We start from the raw sequence: 17,951 nt of genomic DNA on the forward strand, positions 1-17,951 counted from the left end.
TTAGCACAGCTAGTCTTTTTTCTCCTCACACAGAAGGTTATCCAGCGTTGTGTGCCTGTTGTTTTTTGGCATTTTTGAAGGTGTTATCAGCGAGGCCTCACTTTGTCACTTCATTGCATTCTCGTCCCGTATTTTAATAATCTTGTCAATTTTCACCACATTTCCTCTACTAAGCAGTCGATTAGTGATGCAATACGGCAGTGCTGCCATATTGTGTATAACAAAGGTTGATGTCAGTTCAACAGCATAAAGTGGGTGGAATAGCTCGGATGTGTCTGACTCATTACAATTCATCACTAGCCTGGCTTTATCCCAGACTAAACTCTGATGGAAAACAGGAATTGAAGGAGTCAACCTAGTGTGAACTAGATAGCAATTTCTCTCTGCATAATTTATATTCAGAGAAACTGGGATGTGGTAATTAAAAATATATGGATTTAAACTGTTGTTTGTAAAAATGCATGTAGCAGTACTTCAGTGAATGCTTTGCAAGCAGTCTGCCGAGCCTGAGCGACTGCAGCCATTAAGGTCTTTGCCGTTTACGTGACATTTATCAACATCATATCTGACAGTCAACGTCAAGATGCTATCAGGATATATAATTGAAAGGTTATGAGGCAACACACAACACAACCCGTATCTCATATCTTATTTGGAAGTATCTATCAAGTGTGTGATAACCTTGCAAGGCCTGTTACGGTTTGCAGTAAAAGCTTTGGGTCCCTTTAGGCTTCATGTCTGTATTTGTTATTTAAAACTGGCACAGTTGCTTTAACCTGGAGAGAGCATGGACTCCGCCTCCATGAATAAAGGCGCTGCTTTTTTTGGCAAAGCGGCCTTATTTTGTGCCCTGCAGTCTTGGCAGATTGGCAGTGTGATGAATATCAATAAGTCTTCAAGTTGCAAATATATGGCGGCCGGTCATACTTAACTGCAACATTTAAGAAGAAAACATAGGGCGTAATTCTTCAAGTCTTCTGCGGTGACACCCTGCACCATTTTAAGTCACTTCACTTTGTCAGAGAGCACTTTTCAGGGTTCATACAAGGAGCACTTTAAATGTTTTTCAGATGGAGAATGCGCTTTTTCGCAAGGTTAACTATTAACCTCTAAAAAACTCTAACGGCAGGTTATTTTTGTTGAAATCTATACTTTACCTCTCGGTACAAGACTCGCGAGTGAAGCAGCATGAACAAAACCACATGAGCCACCAGCTCCACATATTTACATCGGGTTTCCCCTCAAATCCACTTCTAAGGACTGCGCTTGCGGCCATCTCTCAAAGAACTGGTTTGAGAGTCGGGGCATACGCGAGGGATCTAAGGGACAACCGAAGCATTTCAGTTACGGGCTGAGAACAGAGGCAGAGGCAGAATCACCCCGTAATCTTGAGAGTCACTGCTTTACGTCTGAAAGTGACAGGTCACAAAGCCCGGGACATGCTGATTCTCTGCATCCAGCTCCTGTTATCATCGGTAGTGATTCATCTCCAATGTGAGTCTTTGTACTCCTCCTGAAAGCCCATTGGCTCAAAGGCACAACCTGGTATCCATTGCTGGCTACAGCATTAATGTGTCCGTCCTCTGGGCTCACATGTATACCAAAACAGTGGCGATAAAGGCAAAACATTTGTGATAAGTTTGTGCAGTTGCCGAGGAAAACTGACAATGATACAATTTGGCATGTTCCTGAAGCCACTTGAACGGCCTTTGACTTATTGCAGGACTGGAAAATAGCGATAAGGTGTTTCATTTCCAATCCCTTTCAGCATTATTCATGTTGTAGAGGTGTTTTGGAGTTTTGTTCCCTCAATATGGTTGTGTTCAAAGCTTAAAGGCCACATGCCTGGATCTAACTAAATAATAATTTCCCGGTAAATAGTTTTGGCTAATGTATTTTGAATGACACAGATAGACGTTTCATATATAGCTGTTAACTTAATTACTACTAAGAGCAGGAAGTTCCAAAACACACCACAAAAACCACTCAATCTACGTCTGACATCATGCATAGATTAGTTCTGAATGATTTAGTGGTCTGGGCGGGACGTGGGTGCTGCTGCATGGACAGGATAAGAGCTATCCAGGGTTTGGGTTTGAAAGACCATCAAATGAGATCCCTGATGTACTCTCAAGCAGATGAAAGAACAGGAAAACCAGGTTGTCCTGCAGTAGCAAATACTCAAATTCAGAGTGGCACTGACAGTGGGTTTTATTTCCTCTGCATGTTGAAGGACGCTCTGCTTATTAGCTGTTTTTCTCAGATTGTACAGAAACATCAAAAAGCCGTCCCATTTTGATCTCATTCCCACTGCAGCGAGTCTGTGAAGCAGCCAGGCACAGGGGAGTGTCTCTCTCTCTCAACAGAGCACTAAAGACCTGTGTTGGATCCAGAAGGCATATCAACTGGGATGAGGCAGGAGTCCATCTCAGATCAATTCAGTTCATTTTATTTTGCATAGCCCAAAATCGCTAATTACACTGCTTTACAGTCTGCACACATGTGACATCCTCCTCCATGGTGATCCATGGTAGAAACAAAGTTAGTGTGCGCGCACTGTAGCCGGAGACAAGATGTCTACATCTCATCAGCAGACAGCCAATCAGAGTGTCAGAGCCGGCATCAACCCCAGCCTGGTTTACCTCACGCTGAAACATCATGACGGTGCTTTTATTAGCTTTTAACGGATTATAATTGTCTGCTAAGTACTCGTCTGTCTGTCACGCAGATGAAAGTTGAACCTTAATCCTTATTCTAGAAGCTTTCGGTGAAGAGGTTTTCATGCACGTTTCCGTGTCTTTTCGTGAAACTGCCTAAGCCTATTTTCCCTCACAAAGCCTTTGGGAGTCCAGTAAATGTCTCCTGACACCTTGAGAGTCGGGCATTTTTATAACAAGGCCATAACCTGGGATTTTTAAATGACACCGTCCAAGGCACATCAACCATCGACTTTGGAAATCTTTCACAGATGTGTGATTTTTTTTTTTTCTTCTTGGGAATGTTGGCAAGCAAATCCACTAAGCTCCAAGGCTAAACTATGAAGTGTAAAACATGTGAGAAGATTTATTATTCCTACAAAACACACACAGTCTCACATATGGGCTGGTAGCCTTGTGCCGATGGGACATCCACAGCTCTTTACTCTTAATCTGAGCTTCTCCTATAAACTTGCTAATTAGAAAGAGTTGACTACACTCAAGCTGGAGAAAAGAATACCATGGACGTTTATCCGATGCTTAAACGACACCGTAAAATGAATACATATTCATATACGCACACCACCAACTGCACATACAGAATGTCAAATTTAATTGGGCTGTGCTGAAAGATAGATTTGAAATATAGCACATAATTACACGGTTGCTTTGTTCATTCATATTCACACAGTTGCCACGGATTTCAATAAGCACATGTTTTTGTCTGAGTTATCATACTAGATAGTGACAATTTATACTTTATACAATTTTTACAGCTCCAGTGCATTTCATGTCAACGACAGTTATGTTTCCCTCACCTGCAATGCTCAGAATCCACACATCCACCATGGCAGAGGTTGCTTTTATGCTTCTACTTCTTGCTTTTACAAATGCCACCCACTTCTTTGTCTACTTTGTGTCTTTCATAGGTGTTTTAGTTCTTCAAAGTGAACGTTGCAAGGAAAACAAGGAATTTTTAATCTCTGCCGTACAGCGCAGGGGAGGAAGTGTTAGTAGTTTTAAAGATCAATGAGAAACTAAACTCCTTCCTGATGGTTACCCTCCTGTTTACAAAGCTCAGCTTCATTTTCTAAAAGGCTGCTACCAAAGCAAGTGGACGTCAAAACGTGACGTGCCAAATCTCAATTAGGAGAAATAAAAGGAAAACGGAGGGAATCTTTTTCCCCAAATACCGTCAATCAAATAAAATAAGCAATGGGAAAACTGAAAGAGCTCTCAGGCTCGGAGGGAAGGGAAGACTCCTCTTGGAGTCTGCTCTCCCCTCGTGCTGCTGTGATCTTTTCTCAGCTGCTTTTTCCATACGTGTTGGTGATAAAAGACCCGCTCGCTTCCTGTGTGTGCGCAGCATGCGCTGCCAGGGCCGAGCCGGCCGTTGATTCTGTCGAACTACGGACTCCGCGGCGCGGCGAGGCAAGTCTCCGTTTGAAATTCTAACACCCTGCCATGTGCCTCGATTTTTGTCCCCTAATGTCCCCTAACACCACCGGACCACCTTACACTTCCATATCAACACCCCCCCCCCCATCGGACAGGCAGCCATCAGTCAAAACAAGGCGCAGACACTGCTCAGAAATTACAGATTCAGTTGCAGGCGAGGATGCACACAGGAGAGCATGTTAGCGCTGTGTGTTTCCCGCTGTCAACATATGCCTCTCTTTGTTTAGGTCGCAAAGACAGTAGGACACTGTCAAAACACAGCCAAAGCTGCGTCCCCGTGGAGAGAGACAGATCACGGCACTCCACAGTACACCACGAATAGAGAGCGGCGCTGGCATGTTATGCCCGTCGGAGTTTCGCTTACGTCTTCTAGAAATGATTTTTTTTAACATTAAATTGTTTTGTGTGCCTGTTTTGAAAGCATTAACAGTAAGATAGGAGCAGAAGAGATGAAACGGAAAACGTTTCAGGAGAGTAAGGATATGAGATTTGAGATGCATTTGTGGAAATAATTCCATTTCCCCAGCACACAAAGATAAAGCGGCAGAGTGGTTAGAGTACAAATGTGGCATAGCCCTCTCATTAGCTCACCATAGTTCCAGTAAGTATCTCAATTAGATTATTTGAAGAATTCTAGGAAACTTGTTTCTATTTCCATGTTTCCACCTGATGGACGTTTGTTGTTTTGTTCCTAAATCAAAGCTGCCCGATATGAAATGGTTAGCTGTAAGCTTGACATCTTTATTTTTTATTTGCTTATATGAAAGTGCTACTCATTTTGGAGGAAGTTATGCAGATCGTGGACACTGCGGCTCTGTTGCAAAGGACCAGAAATTGGCAGAACCATATATTTGTTCGCGGCACACAAGGATACTAGATTGGGACCTGACATTAGAAGTGCTACTTGTGATGGTTACAGATTAGGTCGGCTTTAGTTTGCATGATTTACAATGTATTGTTGCCACTGCTCTACAGCCTTTTTTCTGTAGCACCTGTTATTCCAAAGGCCCTGATAATTTTATTTTGACAATCTGAAAAGATGAGAAACTTAGTGTAGACCCTCGGGTCAGCGCGTCGTCCTCAGCCTTCTGGCTTTAGTAACAACCCTGTTGACTCATTCGGATTTCTCCAATGCAGCTTTTAATGCATATATCTTTGTACTAAGGAGGCATAATCCTTTCCAAATTACATTTTGAATTTTAATGTTGTTGTTAGAAATCTTTCAGAAAGGTTTAACGAATCACTGTATATCTATACGCACATTCATTTTCAAGAAAATAATTCCATGAGCAGATATAATGAACTGATTGTAATCAGTGGCCAGTTTTGTCCTGTAGTAGCTCAGCCCGGTGCTTCTACCCGACAGACACGTCGCAGACTGATTAAACTTTCAGTGGTTCCTGAAAACCATTTCCTCCTCTCAAAACAGTGAAGCGAAATGTTTCCTTTTCATAGATCCCTCTAACCGATTGTGCCTAAAGAGCTTTTCGAAGTTCCGAGTGGAGGTGCACTTGAGTTTGAGGAAGGGTTACCTCCTCCGTGCAGCAGGTAGAACAGAGTGGTGTGGACGCCGATAATAAATAGGCTTCTTTTAATACAATAGCTTTGTAGGTCACTGTGTGGAGAGGCGAGGTGCGCTCACTCAGCCGGCTGCTCCAGAGGAGCCTGCACAGCCCACAGACACAGGAACATGCAACCTTTAAAGAGGGATCTGAAAAGGTCAAAGCACAGGCATGCAGAATGGTAATGGAGGAGTGTGCTTCCAGAGGTCACAGGGTCAACGTGGGATTTATTCCTCCATCTTTCTCTCATCCTGGGGAGGTGGTGCCATGACGTATGCTGATAATTCAAAAATATTTTTTGACCATTCACCAGTCCAGCTTTGCATAACCACATTTCTGGCTAATTGCATTGAAACCTGTTTCTCCTAAAGAATAGATTTTTCCTTTTTGGTATTGGGTTTACCACTTCTGTAAGGGAAAAGGGAGTGAGCGCATGCACCTGGAGCTGGTTAGAGGTGTGGTTGACACAGGCTTACTGCCTCCCATATGTTCTCCTCCAGTCCCTCAGAGTACCCGGCCTGCTGCTCTTAGTCCCTCCGAAGCTGTTTTAAGTGGCTGTTGGACACATAGAGACTCATCACATTTCATTATTTTGCCCCTGGGTTTTCAGTTGTTGAGACTCATGGATCTCAAGGTAGTTCATGAACCTGGGGTTACCTTCGGTTGGAGGATTGAGCAGGCTGGGTCTCCTCTACACGACTTCCGAGTCCCATGTGATACGACTCCGCGCTTAGTGACTCGTCTTCCACTGATCTAATTAGTCCCTCGGCGCATTTTTAACGGCCCGTATTTATCAGGCAAATTCATTAGTACCTGGATTGGATATATTATTTATAAAAAAGTGGATTTATTAACAACTGGGCTGTCTTGTCCTCTGGTATTATTCACTTTGTGAGTCTGCTCGTTCATCACGTGCTTTCTGTGCTGTTTTTTCTGCTCCTACTCATCATTGTTTGTCTTTACAAAGTGATGTAGAATTAGCATTATTAATCACAGTAGCCCTCTGTGTTCTATATTACACCGTAGTTGCACTAACAAGTGTCACAGCAGTACTGCGGCTGGGAGGGTTTAAGGACTCTTTAAAGAGACAGTGTGGAAAACGGTGCTGGAAACGGGGGAGCTCATTGATTTTTTTTCCAAGCGACAGCTAGACCGAAACAGATACTGTATTGATGGGAGACTTCCTTGGCGTAGCTGTGGAAAGCTGGAGGGGAGCTCGGAAGCCGGTAAACATTAGTGTGCGGTATGACCGTCCATCATGAGCGACACAGCTTACCTCAGCATCCAGCAGCCAATGTGGTCGCTGCATGAGAACAGAGCTTCCCCTGCTCCTCAAGCTCCCTACCTTCTCTCTCAGCACAAATCTGAAACAACCCCTCATATATACATATATACATATATCAGACCAGGCAACATTTTTCCAGTCTTCAACTGTCCAATTTTGGTGAGCTCTTGCAAATTGTAGCCTCTTTTTCCTATTTGTAGTGGAGATGAGTGGTACCCGGTGGGGTCTTCTGCTGTTGTAGACCATCCGCCTCAAGGTTGTGCGTGTTGTGGCTTCACAAATGCTTTGCTGCATACCTCAGTTGTAACAAGTGGTTATTTCAGTCAAAGTTGCTCTTCTATCAGCTTGAATCAGTCGGCCCATTCTCCTCTGACCTCTAGCATCAACGGCATTTTAGCCCACAGGACTGCCCCATACTGGATGTTTTTCCCTTTTCACTCCATTCTTTGGAAACCCTAGAAATGGTTGTGCCTGAAAATCCCAGTAACTGAGCAGATTGTGAAATACTCAGACCGGCCCATCTGGCACCAACAACCATGCCACGCTCAAAATTGCTTAAATCACCTTTCCTTCCCATTCTGACATTCAGTTTGGAGTTCAGGACCACACCCCTAAATGCATTGAAGCAACTGCGATGTGATTGGTTGATTAGATAATTGCATTAATGAGAAATTGAATAGATGTTCCTAATAATCCTTTAGGTGAGTGTATATATATCTTTTAAAAATATTTTATTTCTTATTTTTTATTAGATTCATATTCAAAAGATGACACCAGAGCTTTCTTCCACTAACCATGCTAACTAGATCCACTTTCTGGAGGGGAGGGGGCTTTGGAGCGTTTCTCATTTTGTTGTAGATTCATGAGCACAGTGCTGCTATTTCAGTAATTTCAGCAACGCTCCACACTCTGATCAGTCCGGCTGGATAGTATTTCTCTTGTGTGAATGTTCTGGACGGAGTGGCCTCGGAGTTAGAAGCATTTGGCTGCACCTTCAGGTGAATACATCAAACATACATAGAGTAAGGTCACTGACACTCACTGACACATATTACAGTATATTACAAATGTATTATCGTCTCTCTGAGAGAAATCATGCAAATCGGGGAGACAGTGGATGATTACCTTTCGCTTCTTTCCCCCGCTACACTGATATGAATCTACTACTAAAAAGAATAAAAGGATGCCTTATTTATTGCAGTTGATTAGCGAGACTTCATTAACATTCAAGCTAATAATGAACTCTTCCAAATTTTTATTTATGTAGATTCACGAGTTATGTTTTCTCCCCACTTGTTCCATCACACCAGACAGAATTCAGCTTGACGGCTCTTTGGTCGTCCCACAGCATGTAACCAATCTCCTCGCGTGTCTTTCTCCCACCACGGCCATGTCAGGTTGTTCTAGAAAAAAAAATTTTCTCTCTCCCTCACATGCATTATCATGGTCAAGTACAGACAGGGTTCCAAGGCTAGAGAGTGTTATTAATGAGAATGGCACAGCATGAAGACAGAGCGTGTCTACTAGCAGCTGTGGCACATCCGTTTCTGCTGTAGAAACATTACAGGAAAGATTACAGGTCACTGGTGACTCTCCACATCCAGGCTTGTAAGCAGTTCGGGCAATTTTTCCACAGGAAACTGTGATCGGAATCTCATTCGTCTGGCAACTTTTGTGTCGCAAACCATAGAGGGCCTGGCTGGATCACGCCATCATATTTCCTCCCGGGAAACCTGCCTGGGAGCCAGACAAGCCGAGACGAGGCAAACGCACAGCTGAAAAGGAGAAGGAGCACGTGCCGAGTGACGCACCGAATGCTCTGCTTTCCGTTTACAGGAAAACATCAGGGATACATTTTCTGAGAGGAAAAAAAAAAAAGAACCATTTGTGTTGTTTTAGAGTCAGCTCTCCCTATAAAGTCTGCCCGACACAGAAGCATTTGCCCATCCAACAGGCAACACACATTGACTTAAGCATCCCGAGTTGGGTGTAACAGCTTCAGCTTAGATGATGTCTGTACCTGGCTGCAAACACTTATCGGCCTCCTACAGGTTTTAAATAGAGATCGGAAATAAGAAAATATGAGTAGATCTGACCACCAAGCACGATAACGACTGCGTGAGCAGAGAGCCCGACGCAAAACACCAGTCTTTCAACTTGACATGTAATAGTGCCGAGTGATGGTCAATATGGAAATCGGGGGCACAGTGAAGGTGTCGTTGCTTTAAAAAGAGCTCAGTAGGATTGATAACTCATGTAGCGGATGATTGCAAGCAGAAAACATTAGATTAGAACACTTCTGCTATAAGGTTTTAGGACTTTGTTCAGTGCCTGAACATATTTGCATTTCCGGTATATATGTGCAATTGAATTGTTGAACTCCAGTGGCACTGTGGAGTCATTTTTTATTTGGAGTTCCCCTTATTGCCTGTGTGTCCGAGGAGATGCGTGTAACCACGAGCATGTGGAGACATGGTGACGTTCCTGCCAGATGCAGAGTAGCTAATGTTGATTTACAGTTGGTGGGCCGTGAAATCTAGCAGTGAACCATTAAAAGAGCAGAAGCTTAACACCCAAACCAAGGATTTATGAGTTTGTGAATAGTTTCAACATGTTTATCTCCTCAGGGAGACGAGTTGTGCGTTTTAGTGGCATATGTGGCAAAATGGAATGAGTTGAGAACCTCGAGAAACCTGTAACTCGGGGCGTCTTTGCTTGTGGTTTAAACATTGGTATAACTGGACGATAGCATAGCTCCAGGTACAAGTTAATCTATTTTATAATGTAGCAAATGATCTTAAAGGGAAGGAAATGCAAAATTTCTCTATTTTGGGCAAGCAGGAAAATAATGTTTCAATTTTTAAGCCCAACACCACACTTTCAATTTCATTAAGTTACCAGAGACACTCCATCCATCGTCACTCACGCACACATGCTAAGCCTCATCAGCAGAGGTGGTCATAGGCCAGTGGCTGTCCAGAGGTCAGATCATTACGGATGCAGCCATGGATCAAAGATACAGCTCATCATGATCCTTCCTTCATCATTCCCCTCCGACCTTGTTCGCGGCAGCACTACCTCTCATCTTTACGTTTGGAGAAACGGCCCCATCCTTCTCCTCCACGCTGACACGGGCCCCTGTGTGTACTCAACACAAGTATTCCATCATTAGAATTATCTGACCATGCATACCCATTGACAAATTGGTGTATATCAGTCTATTGGCCACATGCCAAAAAGATGCAGTAATACGGGGGACCTCAAATCTCTGGAGGAACTCGTGGCACTGCCATTTCCCTGAGAGATCCTCAATGTTCTTCCAGGTATAGGGAAGGGGTTTTGTTACCTTTATTGTTTGTGTGCTGCTAAACATTTAGTTGTAGTCAGGCAAAGTTTGATCCTTTGGGAGGTTTTAACACAGCCAAGAAGTGTTCTTATGTAACTCAAATTAAATGTTTGTGTGGCAACATAATGCAAAAGCAGGAGTCCTCTACATGAAAACAAACCGACATAAACATCTAAGAATGCAAACCATATCTAAGATCAACAAGCGAACTGTTGTCCATTCCTCAGGTGTATGAATGTTGAAAGCCATCACAAGGTGGAGATTTTCACCTTGTGACTGGAAACATCTGCTGGTGTCGTAAAGTGATATCATGTCTGGGATGTACTGTGAAACCAGAATAGCAAAGTGGTCTTTGTTAACCAAAATGAGCATTTTAAATTGTATTCTGAGAGCGATGGATAGCCAATACATGCATGACGTTGTCTTAGTCGGATTGTGAAAGAAAACGATTTAGTAAATGTGTTCAGTTGAAGCAAACAAGGTATTTTAATGTTTTTAGTGACCTGGAATCCAGGAATTCACAGACAAGCTCTTCTTATTGGCCAAATTTACTGTGGAATGTTAAATCCATACAGCCTGCCCTCCTCTTTCAAACATATTAAATGTAAAAAATAATATGAAATGAAATTCGATGAATGGATTTTTCCTGCTGGAATCATGTCTGGCTATTTCTTTCTTTTTTTATCAGGTAGGAAAGGGCTTCTGCAGTCGGCAGCGGGAGCTGCAGGAACAGCTCAAAGCCTCAAAGTCGAATGCTGTCTCGCTAAAACGCTCAATGCCTCAAGCATGCTGTACTCCAATTTGTGTCTGCAGTACCAATGCAGCTACAAAGCCTGAATTATACTGTAGACAGAACTATTTGTTCAACTCTAATGTTTAAAAAATGTGAGGCAGTCGCGGCGTTTGTTGAATTAACATACAAATGCTGATCTATTATCTTACAGATGTTTCATATTCTAGCAAGGCAGCGTTTTCCTATTGAAATGTTTTATACTTTGCACGGCATACACGGATTAGAAGCAGCATGGCCATGTTTTACACTGATGAAATAACCAGGCAGTTTACCAGAATGTTATCACTTCTACTTAGTCACACTGTGCTGAGCACTCATGCATAATTGTGTACATAAGCATTTACCGAAAGCTGTCGTCTGTTAAGCAGTATTAGGCGGACTCCATTGACTGTCCTATTGCCCTTAGCGCGATGTAGTGAGCATCTACCGTCGACTGGCTTTGGAAAGTAAGAATTTGAGCTCGGCACTTTCTTCCAAGCTTTGGTCGTAACCGTGCCTTCTGATAGCCCAATGTCAGGCTTTTGCTTTGATGTGTGGAGCGAGGCAGTTTTTGTTCAAAGGGATAACCTTTTCTGGGCACTTCTTTGAAATGATAATTCAGGAGCTTGGTGCAAGTGGAGCTGCAGCCGGCTCCCGGCAGACGGGGTCAATCAAAGTCAAATGGAGGAGCTGCTCACAGGTTCACCCGAGCAGTCGATGGCAGAGCCTGGCTGCAGCTGTCAGCCTTCCGCCGTCATAATCCCTGATAAAGACAAAGGGGGGGGACGTCACTGTGAGGAAGATGTTCTAAACAGCAGAACTTGGCCCGGGTGGTTATGCTGTAATGGTCACAAAGGATCTGCCGGTCTTTGTATGTGTTTTTTTTCGTGTTTGCACAGCACTGACTAGCAGAGCATTTCCAAGAGGCAGCCTGTGTGTACCAGTGGGTCAGGGGGACGCAGGTGTGCGTAATTACATTCGTAATAGGGCCTGGAAATGGTCCACCTGCCTCAAAGTGAACCCTCTGTCCAATCCGGCGCTGCTGACAACAAAGCCGACTATCGCTCTCTGATTGTAGCTTTGATGATGCAGCTGGAAGGGCTGTGTTTTATGGGCGGAAATTTCTGGCTCAGGAATAATTTGCTGGAATTATTCAATCCATCTCAAACAATGACATGCACTATCAGGGCATAATCAAATAAACAACACTCATATGTCATGTCACAGTAAAATAAATCCCAAACAAAACACCGGCTATATGTATTTACTTTGTGTGTCTGGATGCGCAAGACATACAGTTCATCATGACCAAGCATTGTGATGGATTGGTGAGTTTCCCATCTTCCACAGCAGTCGGTGCATGCTGATGTTTACTCCCCGCAGCCTTGTTAATGAGCAAGTTAAGCAAATTAATCATTTATTTCAACCAGTGTACATTTGGTATATCAGTCTCTGTTGTCCATCTGGATGAAACCGTTCAGGTTGCTGAATAACCTCCCCTAGTGTGCCTCGTTCACTGCACACAAATCTCCCTTGGGTTAGGGCTCCAGCTGGAGCAGACATGCTAGGGCAACCTGTCCCTGTTATTGTTTGTGACAGAATCAAGAAGGAAATGCAAGTAGCGGAAGTGCGTGCACTTTTTTGCACGTCAAATTCTGCTGGCAGTAACCCCGATGTAATTATGGGCATGGGTGGCCAGCTATGACAGCTCATCTGTCAGCCAGCCAATGGGAGTCCAGGGCACCTGGCGAGCTCGCTGCCAGCACGGTGAGCAACAGATACACACAAATTAAAAATCACATGGAGTTTTTCATGTAAATGTGTGTAAAAGGCACTTTGATATTGTTTCGAGCTACTCATTGACACTGTGGCACATCCGTCAGCCGCAAACTGACAAAGCCGGCCACACCCAAATGTCTCTGCGTTGCATGTGCCATGCAAATTAGTTCAGAAGGCAAAGGTTGCACCGCCTGCGTTTTGATTTTAATTAGTCTCATTTTATATTCAGACACCAATTAAAACTAAGTGACTTTGATTTTGAATTGTTTTTTAAGCCAGTTGAAAAACGTGTTCTGAAGAGGGTTCAAATTAAATCTCCTGCATCGTAAAATACTCTAAATCAAAGCATTGTTTTTTTGACAGAAGTTTTTTGACAATCGTGTGTACATTGTAAAAGAAAGAAGAACAAAACAACTTTTCTGGGATTCATCAGCGATGAATTTTGGTTCATACTTAATCATTACTGGGATTTGTTTAATTTAATTGTCTGTCCAAACCATATAGTCCTTTGAACTCTTAGTTTTTACCCGATTGGTCTGGGTCTCAAACAGCGACAGGTCAAGCCAATTACACAGTCTCGCACCTTATTGTGCACTACCCATTTTTTTCGACCCTCCTTCCGACCAACCCTCCCACATCCAACTAGGAGAGCCAATCATATTGTGTTCCCCTTTGGCAAAGGCCCCAATCAGGGATGAGTAATGACTAGGCAGCCTTGCATGCGGTGATCCCAGCTTTCTAATTAGTCTTCCATTAACTTTTTCAACCTTGGCAGCTGCGGGGTGCACGCTCAGCAGACACACAACACACCTTGCAGCCTCACACCAAAATATTGAGCCGCTCAAAATAAAATTAAGAATTTAGTAACATTTTATACTCTGGAGAGCTCATTTAAATCATGCTCATGATAATGCCCCAATTAAATACATTGAATGTTTTTATTTTCAAGCTGTAATAACACTCAGATTGTCTCTTTTTGTTAGTTAGTGCTTCCAGTTTAGTGCTATCAGGGTTGTAAACAATTCAAGATGTTACGGAGCATCAGCCACGACCCTGGTGATCACATGGTTTTGCAGTAGTAGTATTTGGTGCCTGGAAGAACAATATATGAAAATAGCCTGAAATCATATCTGAGGACATTCCTAATTACTTCACCGTGTCTTTTGACTATGAAGGTATGCTGTCTTCCCCCTGCAGTAATTACAAAAACACGTTTTTTTGTACCCGTCTGGCTGCAAGCAGCTCCTCACATCTACAAACATATTGTTGTATTATTTCATGAGGCTGATCACATAGTGGGAATTTACATTGTTACCTGAGATCAACACTTTGTGCTCAGTGTGATGTATTTCTGATCTGTGGAATAAAATAACTTTCCCAGGCCTTCTGCAGAATGTGGACATATTGTAACAGAAACTATACAAAGAGAATGACGGAGCGGAGCAGCAGGAGAGAGACAGAAGTCTACATGAAGTGAATACTAACATTTTCCGTTTGATTTTGTTTTGCCAAAGGTTGTTAACTCAGAGTAATATTTCTCCTTTATCACATCAAACACAACATAGGAGGAACGTAATCAACGTCAAAGGTTATGTGAGTTTGTGTATGTGTGTGTGTCATTTTGGTTTGTTTCAATACAAGCTATAACTTTATGATTCCTCCTGTTGCACAGTGGGCAGTCGGTTTTAAAATGCAGCTCCATAAAAGAGCAATGGGAACTCCTGGGGAGCTGCGGTCCCGTGGCCTTCCGGCCCCCAGTGGTATGCACTATCTTGGCGTATTATCACATTTTTCACAATCTGCTCGCAACTTCAAAGCGGACTTGAAGCTCTCTTTCATTTTTGTCGTGGTTGAGAGAGTGAATCTACATTTTATGAACATGCCGACCCCCCCTAGTAAAGTAAATGCGCTGCCATTCTGGATGCAGCTCCTTTCACTTCAATGCTCTATTCGGAAAACTATTTATAGACGTATGTCTGAATGTGCACCAGTAGGGTGCTTCCTTGAATCAGACCCTCCGTGTTGGGCAGGCTCAGGAAAGGGGCTAAAGCTGGTGAGCTCCCTTTATTCCCCCATAACATTACTTTCTTGCATGGATGAGTACGGGGGCCGGATAGCCACCACTACGGCTGTTTTGTAAAATTGCCATATTCAGTCAAGCGATTATGTGCTAGCGCGGTGTGTAATGCATCTCTGTGACTGTGACTGATGTTTGCACATCTAAGACTCCACTGGAAAAGAGGATGAAAGTGAAAGAGGTGACCTCTTTCCTCTTTCTCTGCGATCTTCCAAAAGCTCCGTGCTGGACTTATTTTAGATTCATTGTCACAGAATGGAAAGTATACGTGACCATTGAATAGTATAACAGAAAACAGTTATATTATGTTTACGTCTAATCTTGTTTGTTAACACCTGAAATCCCCAGGGACCACAATGCTTTTCAACTTCATCATCGTGCTGCATTTGGGGACAATAGATCCTTCTCATGACAAATACTTCAATAGTTTCCCTGCAGGTGAAAAAGAAAATGGTTATCAGATCTCCGCTGAGCCAACTAACGGAAGTAAAATAAATCAAATAGGCTGGAATTTAATTTGTCATTACAAACTTCAGTCAAAGAGCCAGTGAGCTTGTTATCAGTTTTGTTTCACTGTTTGTTCTGTTAATCAAACAGAAAGGTCCCTCTCTGCTTTCTAATCAAAGGTTGACTCTCGCCGCCAAAATATGAAGCCAACACTGTAACATCGTTTCAGCCGGCGATGCGACAGCTTTGGAATAATGCACCAATCATTCACATTTTACCAGGTCGGGTTAGCATTGGGAGAAAATACATATAGCTCATTTGTAAGTTTGATGTCTCAGCAAGGACAATAAGGGAGAGGAGAAATGTCTGGCATTGATCATCAACACCCACTTCGCTGGTCCCATTATGTGAGAGACAGATTACACTCGTTATGAATTACATTTCTTCTCTGTAGCCACTGCATGTATTGTACACAGTGAACAGATTTATTTCTACATTGTTAAGGACCTGTCACCTCTGTGCTTGCAATGAATCATACAATAACATGAAATGCTTGTTACAGTTGCTGTGAGTGTTAATGTTGCCCAATTAACTGTTCAGTGAACAACTCACTGTGCCGCAACCGAATGGCTGGAAAACATAAAGATCTAAGGGGAGAAAAATGAAATGTTTGGCTGATGATAATATCCGATTTGTTCATATTTTTCAGGGGATTAATCAGACTTTGAAAAAAGTAAATGTACATAGATTTGACCGTCTTTAGTGTTTTTTTGATGTTGAAACACAAGAATGTGTAATCCTGTTTTCTAGTGTTTTAATTAAATTTCAATGTTTTTATGACATTTGTTTCAGCGTTTAATATAAAATGTACATATTCCTTAATTTAGCAGTAGAGTGAAAATACTATTCATATATAACATTTATTGATGATTTTTCATTTGAATAAAAGCAATAGCTGTAAACTTTTAATGCCACAGTTTTATGTTGTTGCCATGTATCTCATACTTGGTCGTGTTGCTCTGATCAAACAACGCACCTTTTCAATAATGGTTGTACTGATCTCCTAAAGGTGTGGGTTATAGACCCACACCTTTTCCTGCTATGCAATTCACCAGAGAGACGCTTTGCGGTAACACTTGTCTTCTATCTCCTCTCTTCCTGTACAGATCAAACGGGTCATTTTCTGTGTCTTTCTCGAGACTGACTTTGCCATCTACAAGAAGAAAATGTCTGATATCTTTCCAGGTATGTGTCTTAAATCTCAATTGTCTGCACTGGCACATCATGACTTTCCCTCCGTTAGCATTTAACTTATTTATAGCTGGATGATTTATATGTTGTGTTTTTCCCATGGTCTCCTTTAAGATATTTATGTAGTATGTAATGTCACCATGTACCTAATTGGTGTTTGAAATAGACCCATGGAGCTTTGCTACCTTATTGATCATAGAAAGGCTACAGAAATGTTGTTCCTGCAAGCAGAGGTATAAGGACCTGTCAGAATTGATTGACAAAGCACAACGCACCTGCACGGCCATTTGGGAGATTAACAGTGAGGATTTATGCTCTCAACCGGTAATACAAGCGCCAGGATCTCTAAGCATAGCCTGAATAGGATTAGAATAGTTAGATTTCTTGTCAGACAACCAGCAAACTGATATTTTACATAATTATTGATATTTTGGTGAGACTTTAATGTCAGATTTGATTAACTGCAATATTGGTCCTCAGCAGTCACTGTCTCCTGCAAGAGCTGACAATTCAGAGATGCATAGCAACCACTGATCGTCCATGGTTACTGCTCCTTGATTCTATGTGTGAAATGAACAAACATCCATTATCTTCCACTCCCACTCTAGTTTCTGCCTCTACCTCTCAATTCCCTCACCCTGTTTATCATTTTCTTTTTTGGAGGGGGGGGCAGGAGCAGTCACCAGCTCTGATGGGGGCTCCACAGAGGGTTGCATTTAATAGCTGGGGAGCTGAGAGATGCTGGCTGGCTTCACCAGCCTTGCATTTCATCCCATTTACCTCTTTTTTTCCCTCCCCGCTTCCCCAGCTGAATACCTGCTCTCGGGCCTGCATCTCGCTGCTCCCAGATGGAGACTATTTTGTTCTCCCCATCATCTGTCCCGCTTCTGGCCTAGGCTCCATACCCCAAACGATTACATTTAGGGGAGAGACTTAATTATTACGCCTGCCCCTGTGCACCCAGCCGCATTCTCACTCTGGGACGAGGACCTGGAGCTGTGGCTCTCCAGTTATCACTCTGTAAAAGTGCTGTTATTTGATAAATGCCCTGTATCTATCCATGACTAGTTAAAGTCACAAAGGAACAGGCCCTGCCACAAAGGGAATTCAGAAAAGTTTATAGAAGATAACTTTTTAATCAATATTGTTAACCATCATGCGTTGAGTTTCTAATGAGGGAGGCAGAGGTCAGTCTTAGGTTATATTCTGGGTTTTATTGCACGCACCACTTTGCCTCATCAAAGCATCGCTGCTGTCACCTGCTTTTTGACCTCTGGA

The 17,951-nt window shown here is 42.8% G+C and overlaps 1 protein-coding gene across 2 annotated transcripts in view; it reads left to right on the top strand.

Moving 5' to 3' along the window:
• macrod2 (mono-ADP ribosylhydrolase 2) overlaps positions 1–17,951 on the top strand; it is a 345,335-nt gene that overhangs the window by 297,653 nt on the left and 29,731 nt on the right. For both annotated transcript variants that reach the window (XM_040179258.2, XM_040179259.2), the window contains exon 9: positions 16,589–16,667. In XM_040179258.2, the coding sequence (XP_040035192.1) occupies positions 16,589–16,667 (79 nt within the window). The remainder of the gene's footprint in view (positions 1–16,588; positions 16,668–17,951) is intronic.

Source organism: Gasterosteus aculeatus, chromosome 6, assembly GCF_964276395.1.
Source record: "Gasterosteus aculeatus chromosome 6, fGasAcu3.hap1.1, whole genome shotgun sequence".
NCBI classification, from domain to species: Eukaryota; Metazoa; Chordata; class Actinopteri; order Perciformes; family Gasterosteidae; genus Gasterosteus; species Gasterosteus aculeatus.